Source organism: Melanotaenia boesemani, chromosome 13, assembly GCF_017639745.1.
Source record: "Melanotaenia boesemani isolate fMelBoe1 chromosome 13, fMelBoe1.pri, whole genome shotgun sequence".
Taxonomy (NCBI): domain Eukaryota; kingdom Metazoa; phylum Chordata; class Actinopteri; order Atheriniformes; family Melanotaeniidae; genus Melanotaenia; species Melanotaenia boesemani.
In genome coordinates this window covers 10,665,038-10,689,947 of record NC_055694.1, presented here as the reverse complement: position 1 = coordinate 10,689,947, position 24,910 = coordinate 10,665,038, and the positions used below count along the sequence as shown (strand labels likewise).

Sequence of the window (24,910 nt, the reverse complement as noted above, 5' to 3'; positions counted from 1 at the left end):
GGAGATGAAGCAGCTGCCAACCATCTGCACCCCTCCTTTGCAGTCTGTGCTCTGTCTGTGCACCACTGCCTTTGTCACAAACTTCCTGCTCTAGCAAAGGGGATAGTAAGCTTGGATATCTTCAGACATGCAGTATGAAATTGTAGTTGTGGGGCTGCAGCGCTGTCTTTTCGACATCAAAGGACCAATGAGTTTAAAGTCTCACACACACACACAAGACCCTGTTTCAGGGAGAGCACCTGCAGATTAGTAACTATTATAGTGGGAATGTTGCAACTTTCAACTTCTCCCACGATATTGAAGTATTTCGTGGCTAACACAAACAATTACTCCCTATTATGAAATGTGTTTTCCATCAAAACACTCAGGCGTAATGCCCTGTTGTCACTATGTTTACATCGTGCGTTGCTTAATCTGCACAGGCACACAGATCCAGGGAATTGTGGGAAAGTGACGACGAAATGTGCTTTGTGATAAACTAATCATAATCAAAATTTAATTTAATTTTAATTTAATTTGTAAGTGCACCTGTAACCTCGTGACTTTCCTCAGCCGGTAACAAAGCTATACTCGCTCCATCTCCAACAACCACAGCATATGCGCGCTTCTCCCCTCTCTCTCCCTCCTTCCCTCCCCCTGCTCCTCCCAGCACTCAGCGCCTCCTCACAACTTGTTTCAGTGAAATACGCCTGTCCGCAGCCTCCTCTCTGCAGTTGCATGCTGCTCCACAGTTGGTAGCTTTTGAGCACATGTTTTTGTATGAGGATCGAGGTCCACGCTAACGCTATCCGCCCAGAAAAAGCAATCAATAAAAGGACTTTGAAATTAAGTTGATGTTTCGTTTGGACACACTTCCCTCAACATGAGGGTCCGTGACTGATTTTTGGATTCTGAGGACAGGCTACCTGTTGTTTAAAAGTTATATAGCCTACTATAAAACATTTTCATATTTTCGGCGAACAGTTTGGGGCGCAATTACGCACGGCGAGCACCATGGCACTGATTTTGGATAGACGTGCGCCCGCTTTGCTTTTAGTTTGGAGCTACTGCGTTCTGGCAAATACAGCTTTTACGAACTTTACTTTGGACAATGAGTTCCACTCCAGTTTTATCCACCGTCGGCTGAAGAGCCAGGAGCGCAGAGAGATGCAACGGGAGATCCTGTCGATCTTGGGGTTACCGCACCGGCCGCGACCTCACCTCCACGGAAAGCACAATGCTGCTCCGATGTTCATGTTGGACCTGTACAACGCCATGTCCACAGAGGGGGACGACAACAGATATTCCTACCCCTACAAGCCCATCTTCACGACCCAGGGTCCCCCGATAGCCAGTCTGCAAGACAACAACTTCTTGAACGATGCAGATATGGTCATGAGCTTTGTGAATTTGGGTAGGCTTTCATTATTTTAAGATTTCTACAAGCAAACTCTACTAAAAGGGGCTTAAGAGTAAATAATATTAAGAATAATAAACTGAGGCAAAAATAACAGCTATGATCACTACAACTATGCAAATTCATTTCGACACAGACCAGTCAGTTTTTTGTGTCAGTTTAACATCAGATATATGCATGTTATTGTTTTTACTCTATTTTACAGTGTTTTCATACACGTTAGCTTTACTAGAAAGAAGCTATAGGCTAATTAAACTGCCCCCCCCAACACACACCCACACACACACACACCCTGAGTCAAGATATCATTATGTCATATGATACCTTGACTCAGAGGTGAGTAAGAAAAATGATTGTGACATTATACTTGCTGCTTCAGCTCAATGAGCAAATTAGTATTTTCTGCTGTTACCTGTGTGCACACAGGGAAAAGACTAGTACAATAACCATGTTGACATGCACCTAGGTGCAGCTAATGCCACTAGTGTCAAATTCCATTGTCACCCTTTGTTAAACAGCTGTGCAAGCAAGTAATGTTCAGGTACTCAGCTGTGGACGAAGGAGTAGCCAGCAGCTAATATGTCAGCCATGTGTTATCTAAAGAATGGGTAAGTCAATAGCAGAGTGAGTTCAAAGTGCACTGTGTCCTCCCTTCACTCTAATCTGGAGACATCCCGGTAGACATATAAATCACAAAACAATGCCACTCAATACTGATCTGAGCTCAGTTTAATAATCATTTGCCCTCAAACTGAGTCATGATGTTGATACGCTTCACTCCAGTGAGTTTTTAAATGCTGTTTATTGAGTCATTGAGGTTAACTACTATTAATTTTAACTGAAATCAAAGTCTCTGTCTGTCACATGAAGCTAGTCACAAGGCAGTTTCAGACACATGGATAACGAAACACCTCATTATGCTTCAGTTTTCTTAAACTCAACCAGATAAGAAAAAGTTCACTTTTTGTTGCAGATGAGTAGTGACCCCAGTAAATTCAGTGCAAGACAAAGAAAAGAATGAATCAAATTCTGAGCAGGAATATGTAATAGTTACATTTTTCTAAGAGTATGTTTTTTTTTTGTTCTTTTTGTGTGTATTTCTGCTTGAGATTTAAAGTTTGCATTGAAATCCTGGAAAGATCATTGTTGGAGACTTGGCAATAGAGAGGGAGGTGACACTGGTTGCTCTGCTGCACTGTGTAATTACTGTGGGAGCTGCTGCATTGTGACTATTTTCAACAGCCTGCGACACAGATGGATTTGACCACAGAGACTTGCAAAGTCAAGGGCCAAGGCTGCAGTTGGCTGAGAAGGTAGAGGGGCACTTTTGAGCGAGAAAGACAAAAGAAACTTGGTTATGAAGGGCCTCTGCAAGATGGATTGCACCAGCTAGGGAGAACAGTTTTATTAAAAAACATTAAAAATCTTGTAGAAAGTAAGTCACAATGCAGTCTTTATGGTTAATGTAATTACTAATGGCTTTTCGCAAAGGTTGATTCTTTCTCAGGACCCATATTCAAGATTCTCGTAAATGTGACTCATTAGGATATAAAGTGGGCATTTGTTATTGCATTCTGCCACTAGTTGTAAATGTCACTGGGCTTCATTGTTGGGTTTGTTCTTGTGTCTTGTTCAGTTCCATCAAATAGTTGTATAAATTCAAAAGAGTAGATAATACAGGCTGCTGCTTTATTACCTTTCACATGGAAGAAAATAAGGGAAGCAGGAAGATGAAATTGATGGCTGTCAAACGCAAAGACTGATTCCTCTCTGAATTAATTCCTTTCCACATTTAGTCATTGTGGTTTTTGTTTTCTTATTTAGGTTGTCTGAGAGCAAAATAAGTGCGGCTTTTAATTTTAAAATGTTCCTCAAAACTTTGTATGTCTCCATAACTACAGACCCAAGGTACATTAGTCAGACATTTTGTCACAGCTTGTAGAGTGGCCTGTCCTCATGTACTTGTCCATATTTTTTATTCCCTTAGGGTTCACTGCCCATTTGCTGCTGTCAGGCACAAACCTTCTATGTCCAAAATTCGTGATTTTCTTTTTCCTTCATAAATCGGTACTATTGGTCATCCTTTATGTCTGTCTGCAATTTTACAAATATTTAACCAAAGATATTTGATGTAAAACACAATACCAAGTTTGATGACATTATGTCCAGTTATTACAAAACCACACAGTTTTATTTGTTTCTTGAAAAATAACAGTTTTGGACATAGGAGGTTTGCGCCCGACAGCAGCGTAATTTAACATATCAAAAATCAATATCTTTCACCCTACGCAGCAGTAGATGCACTGTGTCGTTTGCTTGTGTGAGCACTACTTTGAGTCCAGTGTAGCTTGCCAGGGTGGGTGTGGGGTTTTGGGACAGACCCCTGGGCAGGGACATCCTCCCACTGAGTCACTGCAGTTTAAAAGCCCAGCTGTGTAAATGCCTTACAGCATACATTCAGAATGCACACCCCTGCATGCAACACAGGTCACCCAAGCCCTGGGTGTGTGCAGGACATGCCATGATAACACGCCAACAAATTAACGCAATGCACAACTCTAAAGGTGGCCACTACTCTCTGTCTGTAATGATAATTTACTGCAGTATCATTTTCCTCTGACAGCATTAGCCCTCAGCCACTGTCAATTAAAGCATTTCCTCCTTAACACACCACAGTTTCCATTGCTTTTGGCCACTACTTTACCCTGTGCAGTGCAATTACACGAAACTCCCCTTGTATGGCTCGGCTGTCATCCTCTGCCAACCAAGAGACAGTAAAAACACTAATAAAGTCCAACCTGAAATGGGTGTTTGAACCTCCCCTGCAGCAGGAAAGTGCTATGACTTGGATGTCTGCTATTTGCATCCTGGATGACTGAAAGAGAAGCAGCATTGTTACCTGTACTTTTGCGTGTGTGTGTATATGTGGGAAGGAGGGGATCAAGTCCTTTAAAGTAAGATGTTATCATGAAGTGTGTTAGTCACAGCTTCCTTGTTTTCCCTGTTCTCATGCAACCCCTCATGGATTAGCACAACTGTCTAAGATTGTGAGTTAAAGAGACCATTTTATGCCAATTTTATCTAAAACATTAATTCATTAGAATATTGATGAAATGGTTTTATCTTGTAATTGCCCTAAAATGTTGATAAAACCTACTCTATGTTACCCATTCTTCATATTACCAAATTCCAACACGAAAGTCTGTCTTCTAAATCTTAAGAATTTCTCCAAAATTTACAGCTCCATCGCCATTCATTCCCACGGAAGCTTTAAATTTCTTTTACCTCTCAGATATTTCGGAAAATGTCATTTTTAGTATTGTAGAACACCATGAGGCATTACAAAAACTACTTGCGCTCTGTACCAACTCATAAACGCTTTTGGTCATATTTATGAGATGTGTAGGTAATAAAAAATGAGCTGCATTGCCAGATTTGTCTTTTAAGTCAAAGCTGTTGGCATTAAGTCAGCAATGAAATGTAATTAGGCAACAAAGGTTGTTCCACCTCAAATGCAAAAATTCTCATCTTGTTAATGGATAACAGTGATGCGGTTCAGTCCTTGCAATCAGTGAATCAGAGATGAGGAAGAATAGAAATTTGAATCTAGCAGAGATCTGCTGTCCTTTTGTGATTGGAAAATTAAATCTTTTGCTTTCTGGATAGATTTTATTGTTCTGTGCAATTTTGCATTCACCCACTGCATTATATCAATATGACATATTAGTGAAATATGTTTAATATCACGATGAGGACCATCTGCATTCAAATGCCTAACAGTAACTAAATTTTAAGCTGATGAGTCTCATCTCAGTAATGGTGTGAGTCATCTTCTTAGTATGTTTGAGTAAACAATTGTTGTTAAGTAAAAGCATCTGAATTGTGAACAAATATCAAGCCAGTGGAAAACATGTGCTACCAGGCAGCATTTAATTGTTCAATGTTCTGCTGCTGTTAATCAGCACCAGATGTAATTCATTTCCAAGGTTAAAAAGTAGTAAACAAAAAAAGAAAGCTCCTCTGACCCCCTTCCCTCCCCTGTTGATGGACTATGTATATATTAGGTTACTGGTATCTGACACAAAGTTATGATGTTGCACACTTTCTTATAGAAATGGGTCATGTCAAAGTTGTGATAATATGTTAGCGAGTTGAGGCTGTGATAAGGGAAGGAAGAAGTATTGCATAGATTTGGTGCACTGGGTGACTCAGAGTACTAGCAGGTAATTTTCCTCTATGTTACCTTGGTGACCTGTCAGCGCACCACCTGGCTCTCCAGCATTCATGGCTTTCTGTCTGCACTTAAAGTAGCTGCCACATGGTTGTCTTTTGGTTCTTTTCTGCTTTGTTTTATGACTTAATTGCAGGATTATTAAGAGCAGACAAGGGAAGAGATGCCAATCTGGCAACTTAGTTTGAATATATTTAATAATTTGGCTTTCAGACAGAAACATGCCACCAGTTTTACAATTTCAGAAGCAGTTGTGCCACACTATAGTCACACTGGAGGCGTGTTGCTCTAATGTTATGACAGATTATTTCTTCATGTCTTTCTTTAGTGATGAGCTTCAATATGTATCTCTCAAAACATACTCATATCTCATGTTGATTCTCTCCCCACCCTTCTTTCTATTGCCTCTTGCATTCCTCTCCACAGTGGGCTGCCTGTGGTGCTGGGGTTAATACAGATGTTTCCCTCTGTCTGCAGGCCAAAGCAGCTGTGCAGGGAAACTTTATCTTTTCAGAGTCTAACAAGTCCCCTCAATTTGACCTTTACTATCAGGTCTGGTCCAGTTTTTTAGTCTATTTCACACTCAGGATTATCTGATCCCAAATTTTCACTGCCTATCCTCCTGAACCAGTCATATTGATTATAAGGGCTGGCCTCCTAGTTTTAATTAGTTTTGAATTGTCAGGTCCCTGCAGTGTTGTGTGGTGTTTAGTCTCCAACCTCCTGCTCTGGCCCTCACCTCTAGAGGTTTCAACCTTCTGTGCTCCCAGACATAAAACATTTCAACACTTTCTCAAGTTCTTTTGCATGTTTTTCCACTCCCCACCTCTCTTCTCACATACACACATAGATAGACACACATATACACACTTAGACTAAGCCGAAAACACAGCTATTCTTGTGTCTTTGAGTCATTTCGCATTGTTTTTTGCTCTTGCAGACAACACACACAGTTGTAGACATTTGTATGTGGACTTTCTTTCCAGTTATTGCAAACCGATGAGTTAATTTGTCACTGCATGTTATACCAGAAACAGCTTTGCCAACAGTCTGATAGGAGGCCAAAAAATAGCTTGGCCTACAAAGTATCTGTTGAAGGCCAGCCTTTGCAGCCTGTCCTTGACACTGTTTGTATGCCTTCCTCATCTTGTAGATTTATGTAATTGCTTCTGTGTACACTCCCAGCAGGCTAAAAATACATGCATGTGCATGCACATGCTTGCACACAAGTGTGGAGAGAAACCCATGTTCACTCCTTTTTGGCCAAAAGGAATGTCTCTGGAGCTAATTAGTGTTATTGAGGGCATGTTTTATTGCTTTCTGCTGGACAGGGAGTAAGCAGAGGCAGAGGAATGTAACAGTTGGTACAGATAACACAACCTTCGCATCAGGTTATTTCTCATAATGCACTCCGTGAAGTGATGTATTACATCAAATTCCATTGTGTAAATAAATACCATGAAGGCAGAATAAAATTCCCCCCATGCCTAGGCTTTACAAAGTTTACAGCAGGCATGATCCAGGAAAATGATGTTTTTTTTTCATTTATGATCTGGATTCACCTGTTGAACCCAAGAGTCCAAAATGACATCTGGATAGCAAAGCCCCTGTGTACTTGGCCAAGCTAAGGCACTTGCTGAGAGAAATGATGAAACACACTGCAGGTGGGACTTCACAATGTGGCCAGTGGTCAAAAAGCCCAGATGTACAAAGCAGCGGGTGTTCTTGCTCTGCTTCCATGATGGACTGACCTCCTTCACTGCCAGGAATGTTGGGCTCTTCTTAGTTTTTTTAAGTTTACTTTTGCTCTGAATCGTGTTCTTATCATTCCACAGCTCCAGTGTTGCAGTAATTGCCATTATTTTTCAAATAATAGGTGACAACTGCAAAGTTCCTTTGGAAAACTGAATAATGAATTCACTAAAGTAAGCTGTTTGAACACAGATAATGTAGTGGATGACAGAATGAGTCTTACATACACCCATTTAGCCACGTTGTAACATCTGGGTTACTTTGGCCTTGCCTTATCAGGGACCAACAGCATCTAAGACTCCCCTGCGCTCCTATAACGGCGGGTACCAAGCAGCGAGGCTGGGAGGGCAGATGTGGGCCAGTCAGAACACAACCAGGGATCCTGGGACCAATAGCTCCACTGCTGCAAAAACAAATACAACACTCTTTGCTACTGGGACACTGATAGGGCAGATACAGAGAGGAAGAATGAAATAGGAATGGAATATGAAGGACTGAGGAGAGAAAGGACAAGAAGAGATATACATGCCATGCATTTCTTTAAAGCAAGTGTATTTAATTCTTTTGGCCTTTTCTCTGTGAGAAATCACATGCTTGGCAGCCTTCGAGTCAGAGCAGTTATGTTTATGTTTGTGCACAGTAAAAAGCTATTTTAGAGCCACCTACCCTGCCCAGTCACCAGCTGCACTGTGTAATGAATGTTAGCTCTCCAAGTGGAAGATTGCGTTAGCGGAAGCCCATAATACTGACCAGATTCCTCACAGGCTCCAACATTCAAATCAAAGCTTGTTAAAGCCAAGCAACGACTGTGTACAAGTGATTTTATGATAAGTGATGAAATATTGCATCTGTGCAGCATGGAATATTAAACTGGCTGTGGCAGGTTTCTATTTATTTAGGCAAGAGAACAGCTGTGTTTCCTTTCTGACTTACTCCAGAGCTATTTTCTTTATTTGAAAAAGAAGACAAAAAAAAAAAAAAAAAAAAGGAATGGGCTGTGATTTCACTAAATAAACCACAAGCTGTCAAAATCAGGGTGCCAATGTGCCCATCATGTGCGCACAAGATGCCACACCAGGATGCAATGCAGGAGGAAATGTTAAAAAGTCCCTCCTCGTGCCAATGAGCGTACGACATGTGAATTTTCCTGAGGTCTATAATAAGAGGTGGCTTGGCTGGATGACGAGGGTGTGGCCCTTGCGGTCTCCAAATTAAAGAACATAAAAACAAGGGGCTGAGGGGAAGAGTGAATGAGTAGGGGAAAATTGAATGGCTGCAGCTCCATGTCTTATAGTTGTGTTATCCAGCAGTTAAGAGGAAGTACAGACATCTAAACTGACATGAGAATAGAGCAATCCCTTGCACTGTGGTTACTTTGTTGGCACTATTGCCAGTTCAGTAAAATGTAATCTCTTCTGTTAGACCTGCATGAGAACATGTTGATTTCTCAGTTCCTGTATCCATGAACACTTAACTTGTCCTGCAGAACTTTAGCAACAGCTTTGGCTACATTAAGGAGCTCACAAGTGAATATAGAGAAAATACAAAAATCAAATGTGATTTTTTTCTGCCTTTCCTGCAATTAAAAAAATTGTACTTATAAAACACTAAAAGTTATTGATTAATAATTACTAAACTCAATATTATCTTTTCCTTTACCATAGGTGGTCAGTCCATTTTCTTAATTTTCTTAATGACAGTGAAAGTAGCCATTTTTTTCCCCATCAAAACGCCAGCCGACCTGTTAAGCAGCCCACTGGGAATAATTCCTAATTATCCACTACTGTACACCTCTGACGCTGTTCATGCATATTCTTGAAAACTTTGAAATATTGGATTTAACCGGTAACCTGCGTTTTTTTTTTAAATTTATTTATTTATTTATTTTTTACACAAAACTAGAAACTGACGGAAGTGGTGTGACCTGTTTTGTGAAAATTTGAGGGTGGAGAGATAATTTGGCACATAAAGTTACACAAGGATGACCTGTTTATTTATTTATTTCTATATTAGATGTTAGTCAAGTAAAGGACTGCTCAGGAGCACTCACCCAATCTTCTGCTGTATATTAAACACATAGATAGGAGAATGGTGCCAATTTCCTGATCTAACTCTGTAGTGGGAGGCAAGAAGAAGGTATTACCTAGAATGTCAAAACTATAATTTAAAAGTAAAACACCCTGCAAGACAATAAACCAGTCAAAGTGAGTGAAAAAAGAGGACCAAAGAGAATTTTTACAGGGTGATACATTACAATCAGCTCTAAGCTGTTTGTATAACCTGCATAAATCTGTGGTCCATGGTGCCCAGTGAAGCATGAGGTGGAACCAAGCACAGGAGTTTATGGGTGAAGAGGGCAAGCATGTTTGATGGCTGCAGTGAGAGGGAGAGTGAGAGGTCAGCAAGGCTGCTGTGAGTATATTCAAACCTCTCGATGGCCATCAAGCTAGAAAGCTTGGAAAAGTTTGGTCTGACCACAGGTCTCCAACGTAAAGACCTCATCCTGTGGTTACATTTTCTCTTGGCACACAGACTCAGAGGCATATACTTGTGACTGCACACACACACACACACACACACATGCACACACACACACTGAAAACTGTAGCAAGTTAATGATTGTTAAGTGTGAGTAACTTATAGCATGAAACTCCACTGACCCTTTCCCTGGAGTCACTACTACAGTGGAAATACATCACAAGAGTATGATGTCATCAAGACTTGGTAGTGAGCAGGATGTTTCCTAATGTGATAATCACTCTACTGTGGGTAATCACTTGTCCTCAGGAGATCCAACTGTCTTTACTCTTTATAAGATCAACATCTTAAATTGTCTGCCCCTTCTATTCATTCTGCTTTTCTTCCCTGGTCTCTTTTCAGCTTGTGCAAACTGCAACATGCTCCAAGAATGGTATTTAAGACACTGGAGTGGAAGCTACTGAAAAATTATTACAGTGCATTAGAAATATATACGTGAACATTTTATTATGTGTTATGTTCTGCTTCATGAGGCTTCTTTTTAGGTAGAACTGTGCCATGAAACAACCTGGCTCAACTTTATTTGACTATTAGTTTGTGGTTTTTGGGTACCAGGTGTGCTGTTTGAGTTAATGAGCTCTATAGGGAGGTAGAGGGAAGTGCAGATAGCAGCGGTTAGTTCAAGGGTTGGGAGGGGGCGAAGCTTAAGTTGTCAGTTGAGAGAAGTGAGAGTGGTGCCAGGGGTGACATCCCCCCCTGCTGAGTAGCGGAAGCATGTAAGGCAGGAATAAAGGGGTGTGAGGGTGCTGAACAGACACTTGGGCTAATGTGAGCCGTCAGATCTGTCTGCTGCTGCTCCGAAGCCTGAGGTGTCGTAGAAGTGTCTTAGGTCCACAGGCCAGCAGGAGAGGGGTAGAGTAAAGAAGAAGAAAAGGGAAAGGCATGAAGAGTGGGAAACACAAGCAGAGAAAAAAGCAAGTTGAAGAATAAGCCTGGTGTTCCTCAAACTCAATATGTTTCTAATGACAACAAAGAGGCTAACAATGCCCTGAAGTTATACAAAACAATACTTTTGTCAGATATCTCATTGTTAGAATTCATGAAAAAGCGAATCAGACATCACAATCAATAAACACAGCTCTGTAGTGTAAGAGCTTGTTTTTCTCTTTGCTCATGTGTGTTGTTGCATCTTCAATAATGGATTACAGAAACCCATAATGATTGTGTTACTGTGCTGTGACGCACAAAGTAATACTGTGATAATTGTATGTAAAGGGGTTTGTGTGTGGATGTGTGCATTTTTTATTCAAAGCTGCAAACAATTTGGGCATTGACTGCTCAGAATGAATGCCACTAATAGTTTCACAGTGTGTGTTCGTCATGTTTCTGGTGTGTGTAACACAGGTGGGGTGATGGCTACTCACTTCCTCCCACAGGAAATCATAAACACCCACTTGGCTTTAACTGTACCTTTTCCTCTCATCTATTGACTGCCACACTGCCATAATAATATGTAAAAGAATGAAACGGACAAAAGCAGAATTATGGGATGCAAAGGCTTTTTTCTCTGAAATTGTAATGATAAAATGAATGCTTTAAAGAATGGAAATTAGACAAAAGGTTACTGTTTGAGTTTTACAGCACATCCAGCTGTTGTCATAAGTAAAGATTTAAAAAAAGGTTTAAAAGTAAAGAGGGCAGCTGCTTCGGAGGCTTGAGAACAGGTCTGGCTTTCTCCCCAGAGGGAGTGCACCTGCACTGGGTGACAGGAGGAGGGAGAGCTCCCTGGAGCATTTGAAAAACAAGCAGAACTCAGAGCTGAGAAAGAAGAATGATAAGTTTCATGAGTGTGTGAAGGTAGTAAAGAGATGTTTATATTTTTTATAATTCTGAAGAAGAAACTTGAAAGAGAACATATATGTATACAATTTTTTTTCAGAGTGCTTTTGTGTATTTAGAAGTATGGTAAGTTATAAACCAGTCAAAAGAAGTTATAAAGAAGTTATTCCTTTCCACAAAAGTGGCTGGTTAGTGATCCAGACTTGACTAGTGGGTCCACACCTCATCTATGTAAAACTGTTTGTAAAATCTCTTTAATGCTTTTCACGTAATGCAAAACAGCTAGTGGGCAAGTTTCAATGGGTTATAAGTCAAATCAAAGGGCTTGGAGGGCGGTAAAAATTTGCGTGTGTGGTTAAGCGCAGATGTAGTCATGCAAGACAGCTGATCACATCCATGAGTTTCAGTTTTAATAAAATATACTGCACATACTTTCAACTCACTGGCCCTTGGCCTGTGGGGGTGGGGGGTGTCCCTGCGCTCCTGGGCCCGGGCCCTCTGCCCCGTCTGTCCCGGGCGGCCGGTGCCCGGGGGGGTCGGGGACTGCTGGCCTCGGCCTGCCGGGGCCGGTGCCCTGTGTCCGCGGGGCGGCTCCTGCTGGGGTCTCCTGCTGCTGCCTTCCTGGGCGGGCAAGTGGTCGTCTCTGTGGACCGGTCGGGATCTGTAGCCTACGGGGGGGCTGGTGGCCTGGGTCTCGGGACCGCTGGCCTGACTCTGGCCTCTGTTCAAGTGAGGTGGCATCTGCATGATCACTCTGCATGGTCACTCCTCCCTGAACGTCTCCACACAGTCTTTGCGTCGCCGTGTGGCCGAGTTCTCCAGCATATCCACACAGGTTTCTCTGTGCGTGTTCTTGAATACAGCAGTTTCACTTATATCTATTATCATATTTTTTTTCTTTTTTTTTATTACTTCTGTTCTTATTATTATTATTACTCTTACTCTTATTATTATTACTACTACTATTATTATTATTACTATTATTGTGATTATTATTATTGTTACTATTATCAACTAGTTGTGTAATGACCTACTGGCCAGGATGATCTTAGCTATATATGTTGCAAGTAGTATGGATTACATGGTTTTCTGTATAATGTTTTAAGTCCCCACCCGCACTCCCCACACCCTTTCTGTCCCTCTCTCTCCCCTCCCTCTTCTCTCTACTTTCTTTTCTATCTCTCTCTCTCTCTGTCCCCTCCGGTCGAGTCCAGCATTAAGAGTCGGATTTAATAAAGTTTTTCATGTCATCAAGAGGGACTTTATACATGTAGTATAAATCCCTGCTTGATAGAGTAAAATTGCCCAGCACCAGACAGCAGCCAGACAATCATTCTGTTTGCAACGATGCTGGACAAGACAGGTTAAAAAAAAAAAAAAAAAAAAAAAAAAAAAAAAAACTTTCAACTCACACATGCTAATGGTGTAAATGTTGATTCGGAACATTAACCTGTTAAGGCCCGACCGATGAAAAAATGGTAAGAAAAGTCAAATTTTTAAAATATGAGGTCTTTATTTGGCCCTGTAATCATTTTTGAAGGGGGGGGGGGGGGGTAACTACTATTTATTTTTTATGTGATATATTAAAAATATTATAATATGGTTTTCTGCTTCTGGGTATCTATTAGGGGATACAAGACAAGTATCGGATTGTGTTCAACAGGATTTTGAGCAAAGGTTATACCATAAACTGAAGCAAAATTTCTCAGAAACTGTATGTGACAAATATGTCACGGCGGGTTCTTATGAGTTAAAGCTCTTATTGACACAGAATGCAATATTTGTGTTGACGCAGACCAGAGGATGGGCCGGTATAAAACCAGCTAATAAATAACCTAAGTGGGGCTGGTTGAAGAAGGATGCAAAGTGACAACATCTAGTGAAGTTCACGTAACGTAAAACTAAGTTCAGTGTGAACCTATGGTCGATGGAGGGCAAAGGGAGCCTAATGTTAGGCCTGAATGGCAAACCAACAATTGCACTGTTGCTGACTAAATAGCCATTTCTGCAGATCCTATTTTATACTCTAGCTCTGGCCAAACATCTCACAGTAGTGCCTTTGTGCCTTGTCCTTCAGCAACTGGGTTTAATAGAGGTTTTAACAAAAGGGGTAGCACTGTAATGGGGGAGGTCATACAGTGAAATAACAACACTTTAGTCATCTAGTATATCATTGCAGATGTATTACATTACTCACAGCTGATACACAAGCATGCCATCAAATGCATTTCAGAATTTTAGAATTCATGTATATGTGTTGACATTTGCACATCATAGATGCAAAAGTTTGGGCAACCTTGTGCATGTTTTACTGATTTTGCATACATGGTATCAGAATTGTATTTATTTGGTATTCCCAAGCATTATTACTTTTTATTTCTTGAAATGAAAAACATTTAACATTTCATAGCAAACATTTAATCTGGGTCACGCACACAAGTTTTGGCAACTTTGTCAACATATTAAGCATAAATGACTTACCAAGGCTAATCAGACAGGGCCGGAGCTTTCAGTAAAACTAGTCAGCTGATAACAGTTACAGTGTTTGTTGCATACTTTTAGCCTTATTTTTAGGAATTGTGTGGACTGTTTGTGTGGACCATCTTATACTTTCCAACAGAGTAATTACTGGTGAATGGCAACGGGCAGTGAATGGACAGTCACTTTGCACTACTGCAGTTTAGAAGGAGTATGTGGGTGTTTGTCAGAAAGTTATATTTTAGTTATTAACATATTTATGGTTCCTACACAACCCAGTCCTGCCAGATAACATGTTAAAGGAAGGTTTCTTTTTTTCCAAACTGTCATAGTTTCACAGTCCTTCATCTATATGATGTGACAACCCTGAACCATGAATATAAAACTGTTATTCACAATTTTGTGTAGTTTTATATTCTAAGCATGTATTTTGCAACATTTAAAACTGAATATGTAGAGAACTCGTTTAAAGTTTGTACACAGATACTCATTCAAAGTGAAGGTGAAGCTGTGTCTAAACTTTTACTGGTACTCTGCATTCTTTCTAACTGTATGTATTTTGATTAATGCCCATTTCTAAACATTTACCAAGGAGAGCAAAATAGAAAAGCAAAAGGAATGCAGAAAACATCAAGTAGGTAAGGTCTTGAACTTTCCTATATGAATATGACACTTCTTCCACCTTCTGCTGCACTCAAAGCCATCATGTAGTGATATATAAGCGTTCCTAATTTGGAAAAGGAATCAAGCCCATGAAATATTGCTTTTGTGTAATTTATAACCTTTAATGATCTCTCTCTGATGTTATAATGTTACAGGTTGACCTCCAAGCTAAAGTTAGCCTGTAACTCCAAGACTAAATACTCCTGTCACTCTTCATTGATGCAATCAGTTGATCTAAAACCTTAGATGTGAAAATGTTAGTGGGAAAACACAGATAAATGTCATTTGCATGACTTGAATATGGATCACAGATGAATATTAAAATTATTATTGTCTGTTACATATAAAATCAAACTGAATAACCCCCAGTAGTTACAAATCACTGATCCATGGGATGTCCCTCTGTTGGCGCTTGGAGGTAGAGGGACTGGAAAACAGGGTTGTGGTGATAAGAAATGGGAAGGAATGGAGATGGGGTACACCAAACACAGAGCCCCAACTCATGAGAACCAGATGAAGGGCAGACTGAATGTCTCTGAGGGGCTATGAAAGAAAGAGAGAAGGAAGAAGGGGACTCATAAAGCTGTCAGAGCCCGCCTACATCTCTCTATCATGGCTCAGTGTGCACCAGATCCATTGCTTCTAGTTGTAGTCCTCATGAATGTTTCTATCCTAAGCCAACATGTGGACTGCATATCTAAAGATGCGTATAATGTGGGACTCACCCAGAGTCTGACAAGCTGTGTCAGCCCCTTGCTAGCAACTAAGGTTGATGGAGTGTAGGGAAGAATATGCTGTACAAAAAAGTCTAAGAGGAAAAGACATTAATTTTCTGCCTGTTCTGCAAACATATGCTGTGTTCCCCTGGAGGTTGCAACTCAAAACCACACAAAAAGCTTTTAAGCTTCTAATGAACTCACATCGGCCCTCTGCATGTGCCTTTAGAAATATTATAACCCTTGTAACAGGATTTGATAGTTGATGTGAAAACATTCTTTAAATACTTCCATTTTGTCTGAGGATGTACTTTAATGTTTTTTTTTGTTTTTATGTGTTTGGCAGTGGAGCACGATAAGGAATTCCTACCGGTGCGGCGGCATCACAGAGAGTTCAGATTTGATCTGTCCAAAATCCCAGAGGGTGAAGCAGTCACTGCAGCAGAGTTTCGCATATATAAAGACTTCATCCATGAACGTTATGATAACGAGACCTTCCGTATCAGTGTCTACCAGGTGCTGGAGGAACACTCTGACAGGTGAGCTTGGATTTGTGGTTGTGTTCAGAGCTACATTCTCTACAATATCTACCTTGAGACTGACTTTTTAAAGCAATTTTTCCTACTATGCCCCAAATATTCTTTAGATTGCCTTTGTGCCCTAGAAAAGAAATGTCCCTCAAAACGAAATGAAATGGGCAATCTTGCTCAGCTGTATCTCAAAGTAACAACCTGACGTCACACACACTCACACACTTACACAGAGAAAATAAACCAAATAAGGATGATGTTTTAAACAAACCAGTGAAAATGCATCCTGGCACCATGACAACTGTGCCATCAAAAAGTCAGATAAATGCTTGTCTGTAATAGACACACAAACTGGACCCACAGATTCCTTCACAGTTCAGGAAGTATTAAACTCTCCAGAAGACATTTCATTCTTGTGTGTGTGTGTGTGTGGGTCATGGGACCATTGGTGATTTCTTTTTCAGTTGTTCACCACATCATCATCAGCATCATCACCTGTAAACTGACAATAGATTTCAGTTTTTGCTCACATTTTAATGTGTGAATCTCTAACCATATTTCAGAAGCACTGGTGCCATCTATCTTGAGCCAAACAGAATATGTTAAAAGAGCATGACATGACTATGATACACTACATACAGCAGTCAACAGCTAGTTGCTTTCACTGGTGTCATCACTTAATTTTAACCACATTGTGGATTGCTAAAAATTTCATTTTAATTGTATGTATCTGTGAGCTGTTACATATATGCAAAGGTTTACTAAGATTTATATGTATGAATCTTTGAAAACTTAAAATTCCTCTGATTAGAACACAAGTTTGCCACATCTTTTCTTTTTTGGCTAGTCTGGGCCACCCGACAGGTGCATGTAACTCTGGGAGAGCTGTGTCCTGCTCTTCTTAACCCCTCCTAAAGGTTTCTGTTGTCCAGATGGAACAACACATTCATTTATTCCTTTGCCAAGGACAGGCTTGAGTACATGAATGAACCAGAGCTCTGTGACACACTATCTGCTCAGTCAGAAAATAGGTCAGGATACATGAATGGCCACATGAAGAACAAGGGATTTTAGTCTCCATTGGTGAGATAGTAAAAACCCAGTTTTCACTGCTGGACAATACCACTGATTTGGATATGCACCATTTCTCTCTACTTTTCTCACACTTTTTATTTCTCTTTCACAGCTGTGTTTTTTTCTCTTCTTCTTCCTCTCATTGGCTTTCTGGCTCACCAACAGAATTCCAGCTAGTGATAGACTGTTTGTAGCATATGAGAGGACCGCTCATTTATAAAGCCATTATTGTCAATTAAGAAAATGAAATGTTCCCCTGGGCCTCACCATCTGGAGCCCTCCCCACCTCCCTTCTTCACTCCCTGTCTTGCTCCATCTCTCTCTTTGTTTCATGTTGCCAGTCTACTCTCTTTCTCTCCCTCTCTATTCCATTACCTATTGCTTTAGTCATTCTGCTTTACAAATTCTAACATATTTACTCTTTTTTTCCATGTGCATATTTAATTTCAACTAAGTGCGTTTTCTGTCTCTTCCAGAGAATCAGATCTGTTTCTGCTGGACTCCAGGGTGATCTGGGCAGCAGAGGAAGGCTGGTTGGTGTTTGACGTGACAGCCACCAGTAACCACTGGGTCCTAAATCCTGGCAGAAATCTAGGTCTACAGCTGGCCCTGGAGAGCACTAATGGTAATACAGACATTCCTATTAGCACATTTCCTGTCACAGGAGTCACAGAGAACAATGTTAGTAGGGAAACGTGATTAAAAACAAAATAACTAAAAAGAAAGCACAAGTGTAAAGGTACAAAAGTTAGGCCACGAAAAGCCTGAATTTTCTTAAATGTTTGTTTTTGGTTTTTGTTATTTTCTGGATGATTTAATTTAAAATTTTAGCTCTTTATTTATTTGTAATTCTGTTCTGTTATAATTATGCAATTTTGTTCTGTTGTGTATGCGCTTGTTTTTATTTTTTTCATTTTGTTGTCACTTTATATTTGTTCAGTATGCAGTATTTGCATCTCAAAGCTGATGCAATATAATTCTGAATTTCATTGAAGAAATAAATTGAAATTGTAATAATAATAATAACAACAACCTAAAATGGACCTAAAATGTCACTGCAGATAACAAACAGACAGATCCAGACACTTCTCATTATTATATTTCTCTCTTCCTTGGACCTTTCCTCTGATTTGCATGTTAGTACTTTAAAGCCAAGAGCCTCTGCACTTCAATCCCATAGTCATCATGACTGGAAGTCATGTAGTGGAGGATGTTAATGCAGACAGTCTTTAAGTATAACTCAGCAACAAAAGAGACATAAAGTCTAATAATAGAAAATCAAAAAAAAAAAAAAAAAAAAAAAGAGAATAAAAAAAGGAATAAAAACTAAATAGATGAACAAAATAAGTGAAAAGCTGCTAACAAAAACATCACCCACAGGAGCAGAACGGGTGATCAACATTTTCCACAGAGCGAAGGAAACCACAGGAAATCATTTCTGAGGGAAGTAATGACAAATGAACAACACAGGAGATCAACACAGACCAGGTGTGAACAAGACAGAAAGCAAAGTTAACAGGAGCTGAAGTGCAGAGTGAAAATTGATTTTAAAATAACACAGAAATCAAGTTAAAAGGTGTGTAGAAAATGGGCAAAACACAAGGTCAACATAAGTTGAAGAACCAAAAGACATTAAAATACAGACAGCAACTAAAAAAACCTGCAGACTTTAACAACCTGAGTGCTCAGCTAAAATAACATAAGTAGTGTCAGAGTCCACAAACTGTAGTAGTAGTGTATATATGGACCTAACTGTGTATCTGAGTTAGTTAAAGAGGAAAAAGGAAAATCCGTCTTATCACCCCACAGCTGAACAACATGAAGGTTGGTTTTATAAAATAACATTCGTATGTCTACAGAAGGACAGTAAAAGCCACAGAATAAGCTGTTTGTTCTTTTCTGTGTACACAAAAAATATAAATAAAGTCCTTCTCATCAGTCGTCACCAGTCATTCATCACCATCATCATCTGTCATACCCTCAGCATCATTAGCAAGCATGTGGAAAATACACTGCGCCATCCCAAGGATAACATCGCTACAGTTTTTTACTATGAGGCTCAAATGTTTGTCAGTGGAAAACTTTATCAGCAAAAAGCAGGCAGCACAAGAGTGTGTCGAAAATATTATCTTTCACAGGGTGGCAGGATGTTACATGTTAGGTGAGGAAAACAGACACTGTATTGCTTTTAAACTGTGGGAAGGGTGTGCTGCAGAGGCCGTATTCGTGAGTGCGTGATTGTATGTTGGATGGGGTGTGAAGCTTTATGAGGGAGCGTGTACAGACAAGTGCATGGGACATCTTGTCGCCAGCAGAGACCTGAAGCCTTGATTTACCACTGAACAGTGATCAGACACATTTTTCTGCATAAGAACAAGCTAGACAGTGCTGGAGTGCATGCACTTGCTCGTGCACAAACACACCCACACACAGACAAACACGAGCTGAGAAGCTTTGATGTTCAGAGCTGCGTTTGTTCTTGGCGTTTCAAAAGTAGAGAGGAGATGAGTTGAAAAAAAAAAAAAAATAGGGGCAGAGGAATGCAGAGAGGGAAATCTCATTTGTTAAACTGAAAGTAGGAATATGGATGCAACAAAAGTGGTTTTAGTGAGGAAAGGACCCCAACCATAAGAAACAAGCTCTGAATACAGACCTGCTAAGCAGCCACATATTTATTTAATTTCAAAGACACAACCCCTTTGCTTGATACGTTGCAAAATAAAATCCTGATTTCTGTAACATGCTGACACCTTTTGTACCATTCTGTCTCTGCTCTGACAGGAGAGAGCATCAACCCTCGTGTGGCAGGGCTGATTGGTCGGAGCGGGCCCCAGAATAAACAGCCCTTCATGGTGGCCTTCTTCAAAGCCACTGAGGTGCACCTGCGAAGCATCCGTTCAACATCAGGAGGGTCCAAACGCAACCCCAACAGATCCAAAGGCGCAAAGAGCCAAGAGGCGCTCAGAATGGCCAATATTGCAGGTGATCACAGCAAGTGTGTGAATTGTGTTGACATTCAATGCCAGTTTCGTTTATGATGAGAGGAATTTATGGAATGGGGCACAGATAAGTGGTATTTATATATGAAGAATTTCTCTACATTTTGGTATTAGAGGCCAACACATACTGCTTAATCACTGCACACAGTTATACAGAAAACCACAAGAGTGACAAGAAACGCTGTGATTCCATTGAAATAAAACATGCAATGCCTCGTGAAGGCCTTTGTTTTTGAGGTGAGAGAGGGTTGTGTTTATGTGAAACACTGAAACATTAGACTGTAATGCTTGAGCTTCAAATGTCCCTCTGCTGTCTTTGTTTATTTACACAAGCATTACAGAGCAGTTGGGGCCAAGTTCCCTGCGTGGAGGTAAGACAGCACAGGCTTTTATGGTGGAGCACATCTGTGGTGTGCTGTGGGGCAACCGGGGCTATGACACATGGGCCAAATGGGCCTGTTTGGAGCTTTGGATACCAGTGGTCTTGAACTGGATGATGAGAACCAGTTGCTCATGATCATTTCCAATGTGACCCCCTTTCAAGCGCTAATGTACCACAGAGCTCTGGTGGTCACAAGAAGAGAAAGATACTTCTGAATTGAAAACAGAAACTCTTTTTTTACAGATGACAAAAACAAAAAGAAAAGTGCTGAGTTGAGTGAAGAAAAGAGAGAAAATTAATCAAGTTTTAAGTTATGAATCTTGCAAAGCTATGCTGTGTGCACATCTGTTACCTTAAGCAAAAACTCAAAGCAAATGCAAGGTGATCCATTCATTTGAAACAATTACAAAAGTGCTGCTATATCTGGAGGCAGTTTCCGTAAGCCATTATTTTAAATATCAGTGTTTTGTAGGACACTTGCTGCATTTAGGTCTGTTCTTTATGATTCCTCCTCTGTAAGGCCCTGACTGCACTAAATAGTTTTCTTCGTGACTGAGTAGGATAAAAGCACTTGCACTGAAGTATAATCTCTTTTTGTCTTTTCTGCAGAAAACAGCAGCACTGATCAGAAGCAGGCGTGTAAGAAACATGAGCTCTATGTCAGCTTCCGAGACTTGGGGTGGCAGGTACAGAAACCATTCTTTATAAGAATTTCTTGGCAAAACAGGCTACATCCCATCCCCATCATATTATGATTCTATAGAAAACTCATCAGTCCATCCTAGTCTTATTTAAAAGCCTGTGAAAAACACACCAAGTCATTACTTTGTAGTTTGTATTTTTTTGTGTGCCATTGCATGATGTGTACTATGTCGAGTAGTCATAGCCAAGCAAATCACGTTGTACAATATTATTTTGTATTCTTTTTCATTTTTTTTTTCTTGTTAGATTCCGAGATGATATACTCTGTCCTCAACAAATATAGTTCCTTTAACCATTTGGCGTGTCATTTTTACAATATAAAAAGACATACCAAAAGCTTAAAAATGCATATAGATAACATGCTAAAGGGTTTTTGGAGTGGTGAGTACTTAGAGGCAATGCCATAAAATCATACTTATAAGTATGGTAAAAACACTGGAAATTGGAAGGGAGCAGGGTATGCACAAAGCCCCAGGAGTCAGACTAACATTTGGTTCTTACTTGAAACCTATTATCCAACCATTTTTGTGGTTAAAATCCCATTATTGTATAAAAAGCATAAAATGGCAACAGTTCTTTTAGCAACGGGTCTGAGAATCCTTTCTCTTTGTTCTGTTCACTCTCAGGACTGGATCATTGCTCCAGAAGGATATGCAGCATACTACTGTGAGGGAGAGTGTGCCTTCCCACTGAACTCCTACATGAATGCCACAAACCATGCCATTGTGCAAACACTTGTGAGTAACCATGAAACCAGGGAACAAAATGGAACAGTCATGTTAAGAGTCTAATCATCTCATCATATGTCAACACTGTTGCTGCTGCTGCTGTATTTAATGAGCCAAAAGACCTCAGTTGCTCTTCTAATTTAAAATGCCATCCCTGATTCGACTGTGATGGACACCAACAAATGTCAAATATATGGATTTTCTGCAACATTCATGAAAATTCATAGATTATTTTTTCCACTGATTTGTGCTCATTTGTAATACATCTTAATCATCATTGGTGTAATGATGTCTTTAACAGTTCACTTGCTTTTTCTTTCCAGGTTCATTTCATTAATCCAGACACAGTTCCTAAACCATGTTGTGCCCCCACGCAGCTCCACGCCATCTCTGTGCTCTACTTTGATGACAGCTCCAATGTCATCCTCAAGAAATACCGCAACATGGTGGTCAGAGCTTGTGGCTGCCACTAGACTGTCGCTGTCTTGACATGAACACATGCATACGTGCACACTGAGAAGAAAATGAAGAGGGCCGTCATTTGATATGCTGCAAAAGGATCATGGAAAGGATTATGTGCATTGTGTCAACAGGTTGTGAGGCCAAACGTGACTTTCAGTCAATTTAAATAGACCGTTTTCTTCCACATCAAATAAACATATTTTTGCTCTTATGTGCCGGCATTTTTGGCTGCAAATGTTGTAGCCTGACATCACTAGCTAGGGCTGATATCTCCAAAACCCAGCAACTCAAACCAAAACAGACTAGAGTAATAAACAGCACTACAAGCTATGAAAAAAAAGGTTTTGTGGTAAACTTTCCCTTTAAGATTTCTCATAACAAATCCACAAAAAAAACACACTCACAAACAGTTTGTGCTTTCTACTGTGTATACAAGACATTTTAAACAATGATTGTACTGTATGATCATACATTCACAGTCAACAATCTTTTGTATATTTCAGTGATTATTGTAGTTCATTATGTTCGTTATAATTTGAACACAAGGTCAAGAGAGGAGGAATGAGGAAATCTTCATTCCCTCTTTGTACAATACTGTGTATATATATATTTTTTCTAACAAAGTGTATTTATTTTCCTGGAATGTCACTTGGATTTGGGCTTTCTTGTGACAACAAACTCTTGAGAAAAATGAAAAGAAATAATCTACTCTGACATGAGCACTGCCTCAGACATTAGACACGTTCTTAGAGCAACAAAAAGCTGTACGAAGCATCTTGTTCTGCGTGCCTGACATTTTCAGGTTTGTACTTCTCTGCTGTAATACAATCTGTCATATTTAAAAGGTCTATTTATTGAGAGCTGGCTAAGCTGTTCAACAGCGCGCTCCAATGTCTCAGCTATGGTTTACTGCTGAACTGGTACAACAATAAATGAGGAGAGAAGCAACAAAAGCATCTTGAGATGTATTGTTTAATCTGGATCAAAAGCAGACTTGCGGTGCCAAGTTGGAGAAAGACACATACTGAAGCTGGACTTTCTTTCCTGCTCCTGCACAAATATTTGCTTGGATTGCAGCACCATCATTTACCTGCTGACATGGAATCTGTGACAAATGCTTCTGTAATGAAAAGCAAAATGAAACTTCTTCATCTGTATCTGTGGTTTATCTCTGTAAGGCAGATGTGGGTTCCCTTTTGTCTTTGAACAACAGTTGCTTGCGCATACATTTTAGTGTAAAGCACGCTGAGGTCATGTGCAAGGAAATGTGCTTTGTGATTAAAACAGCTTGCATTGTGCATGATGGTGACATCATGTCGCGTTGACTGCATACTGCCAACTGATTGCTGGAAATTGTTGAAAAATGCTGGCAGCTTTTCTGAGTGCCTGCATAGCTTCTTTTTGTTGTGACACTGAAATGAAAAAAATTGAGCCATGAGGCATTCACTCATAGGGACTGCATGGTGGTGTGGTGGTTCGACCGTGGCATTGCAGCAAGAAGGCCACTGGTTCGTGCCTCGGCTGGAGAGGACGTTCATACAGTAACTTTTTTGTGTGGAGTTTGCATGCCTTCAATGGCTGTGATGGGTTCCAGCTTACCAGCGACCATGAATTGGAAAGTGGTATAGAAAACAAATGAATGAACGACACTCACTTGGAAACTGCTCCAGAAAGCGATTCATTTTCCTAATTCTAAGTTCTTTATTTTAAGTTGCATAGGTGCTCACTAAGCTTTCTCTTCTGATACAAGTAGACTGTAATTTATTATTATTATTTAATTATTATACTTTATTAATCCCAGGCTGGGAAATTCTTTCTCTGCATCTGACCCATCCTAGTTGCTGGGTTGGGCTGGGGAGCTAGTTAGGGGTTGGGGGGGTCTCAGGGGTAAACAGTGGTTTACCTTCGTTGCTAGCCCGGGAATTTGAATCCAGGTTCTCTAGACCCAAGCCCATTCTCTGTAACCACTAGGCTACCACTCCCCTAATGACAACTGTCTTGATGTGCCAGTAACATCCAAGACCAAACAATCCAAGAAGTTGAAGACACACCATTATAGATCATGCAGTGAAAAGAACTACCCATGAACATTTGCTATGACAGATTAATAAAAAGGCATCTGGGTCACAGGTCCAGGACTGACAACATCAGGGGGTAAGCTATAATAGTTTATTTATCACAGAATTAGATACAGAGATGAGTTATGAAATAAAGAGATTGAAGTGATCATAAAGACATGTATGACTAAAATATAACCACAAAAAACTAAACAACCCCAAGAGGCCAAAACTTGATCACAAAGGTAGAATGGCCAGAAAGAGATAAAAAAAATACACCAAACACCTAAAATTAGATCAAATGAGCACAAAAATATGAAAAGACAACACACAAGGAACAAACTAAATGACACAAAAATGTGAAACAAACTGAGCAAAGATAACAAGGTCCAAAGTTAAGCCACAAAGAAATCACTAAACTTG

At 40.1% G+C, this 24,910-nt stretch overlaps 1 protein-coding gene across 1 annotated transcript; it reads left to right on the top strand.

The window, feature by feature from the left end:
- The first annotated feature begins 718 nt into the window (after positions 1-718).
- Positions 719-23,728, top strand: bmp7b (bone morphogenetic protein 7b). Its single transcript, XM_042004609.1, has 7 exons — positions 719-1,393; positions 15,900-16,092; positions 17,634-17,782; positions 19,939-20,139; positions 21,148-21,224; positions 21,867-21,977; positions 22,292-23,728. Exons 1-7 carry the CDS (start codon positions 994-996, stop codon positions 22,439-22,441), a joined length of 1,281 nt encoding a protein of 426 aa, XP_041860543.1. The 5' UTR covers positions 719-993; the 3' UTR covers positions 22,442-23,728.
- The last annotated feature ends 1,182 nt before the right edge of the window (positions 23,729-24,910 follow it).

Excerpts from the sequence above, each read along its gene's own strand:
- bmp7b (XM_042004609.1), top strand. The coding sequence starts at position 994 with ATGGCACTGATTTTGGATAGACGTGCGCCCGCTTTGCTTTTAGTTTGG. Across the intron at positions 16,093-17,633 it reads CTGGAGGAACACTCTGACAG|AGAATCAGATCTGTTTCTGC; the intron begins GTGAGCTTGGAT and ends TGTCTCTTCCAG. Across the intron at positions 20,140-21,147 it reads CAGAATGGCCAATATTGCAG|AAAACAGCAGCACTGATCAG; the intron begins GTGATCACAGCA and ends TCTTTTCTGCAG.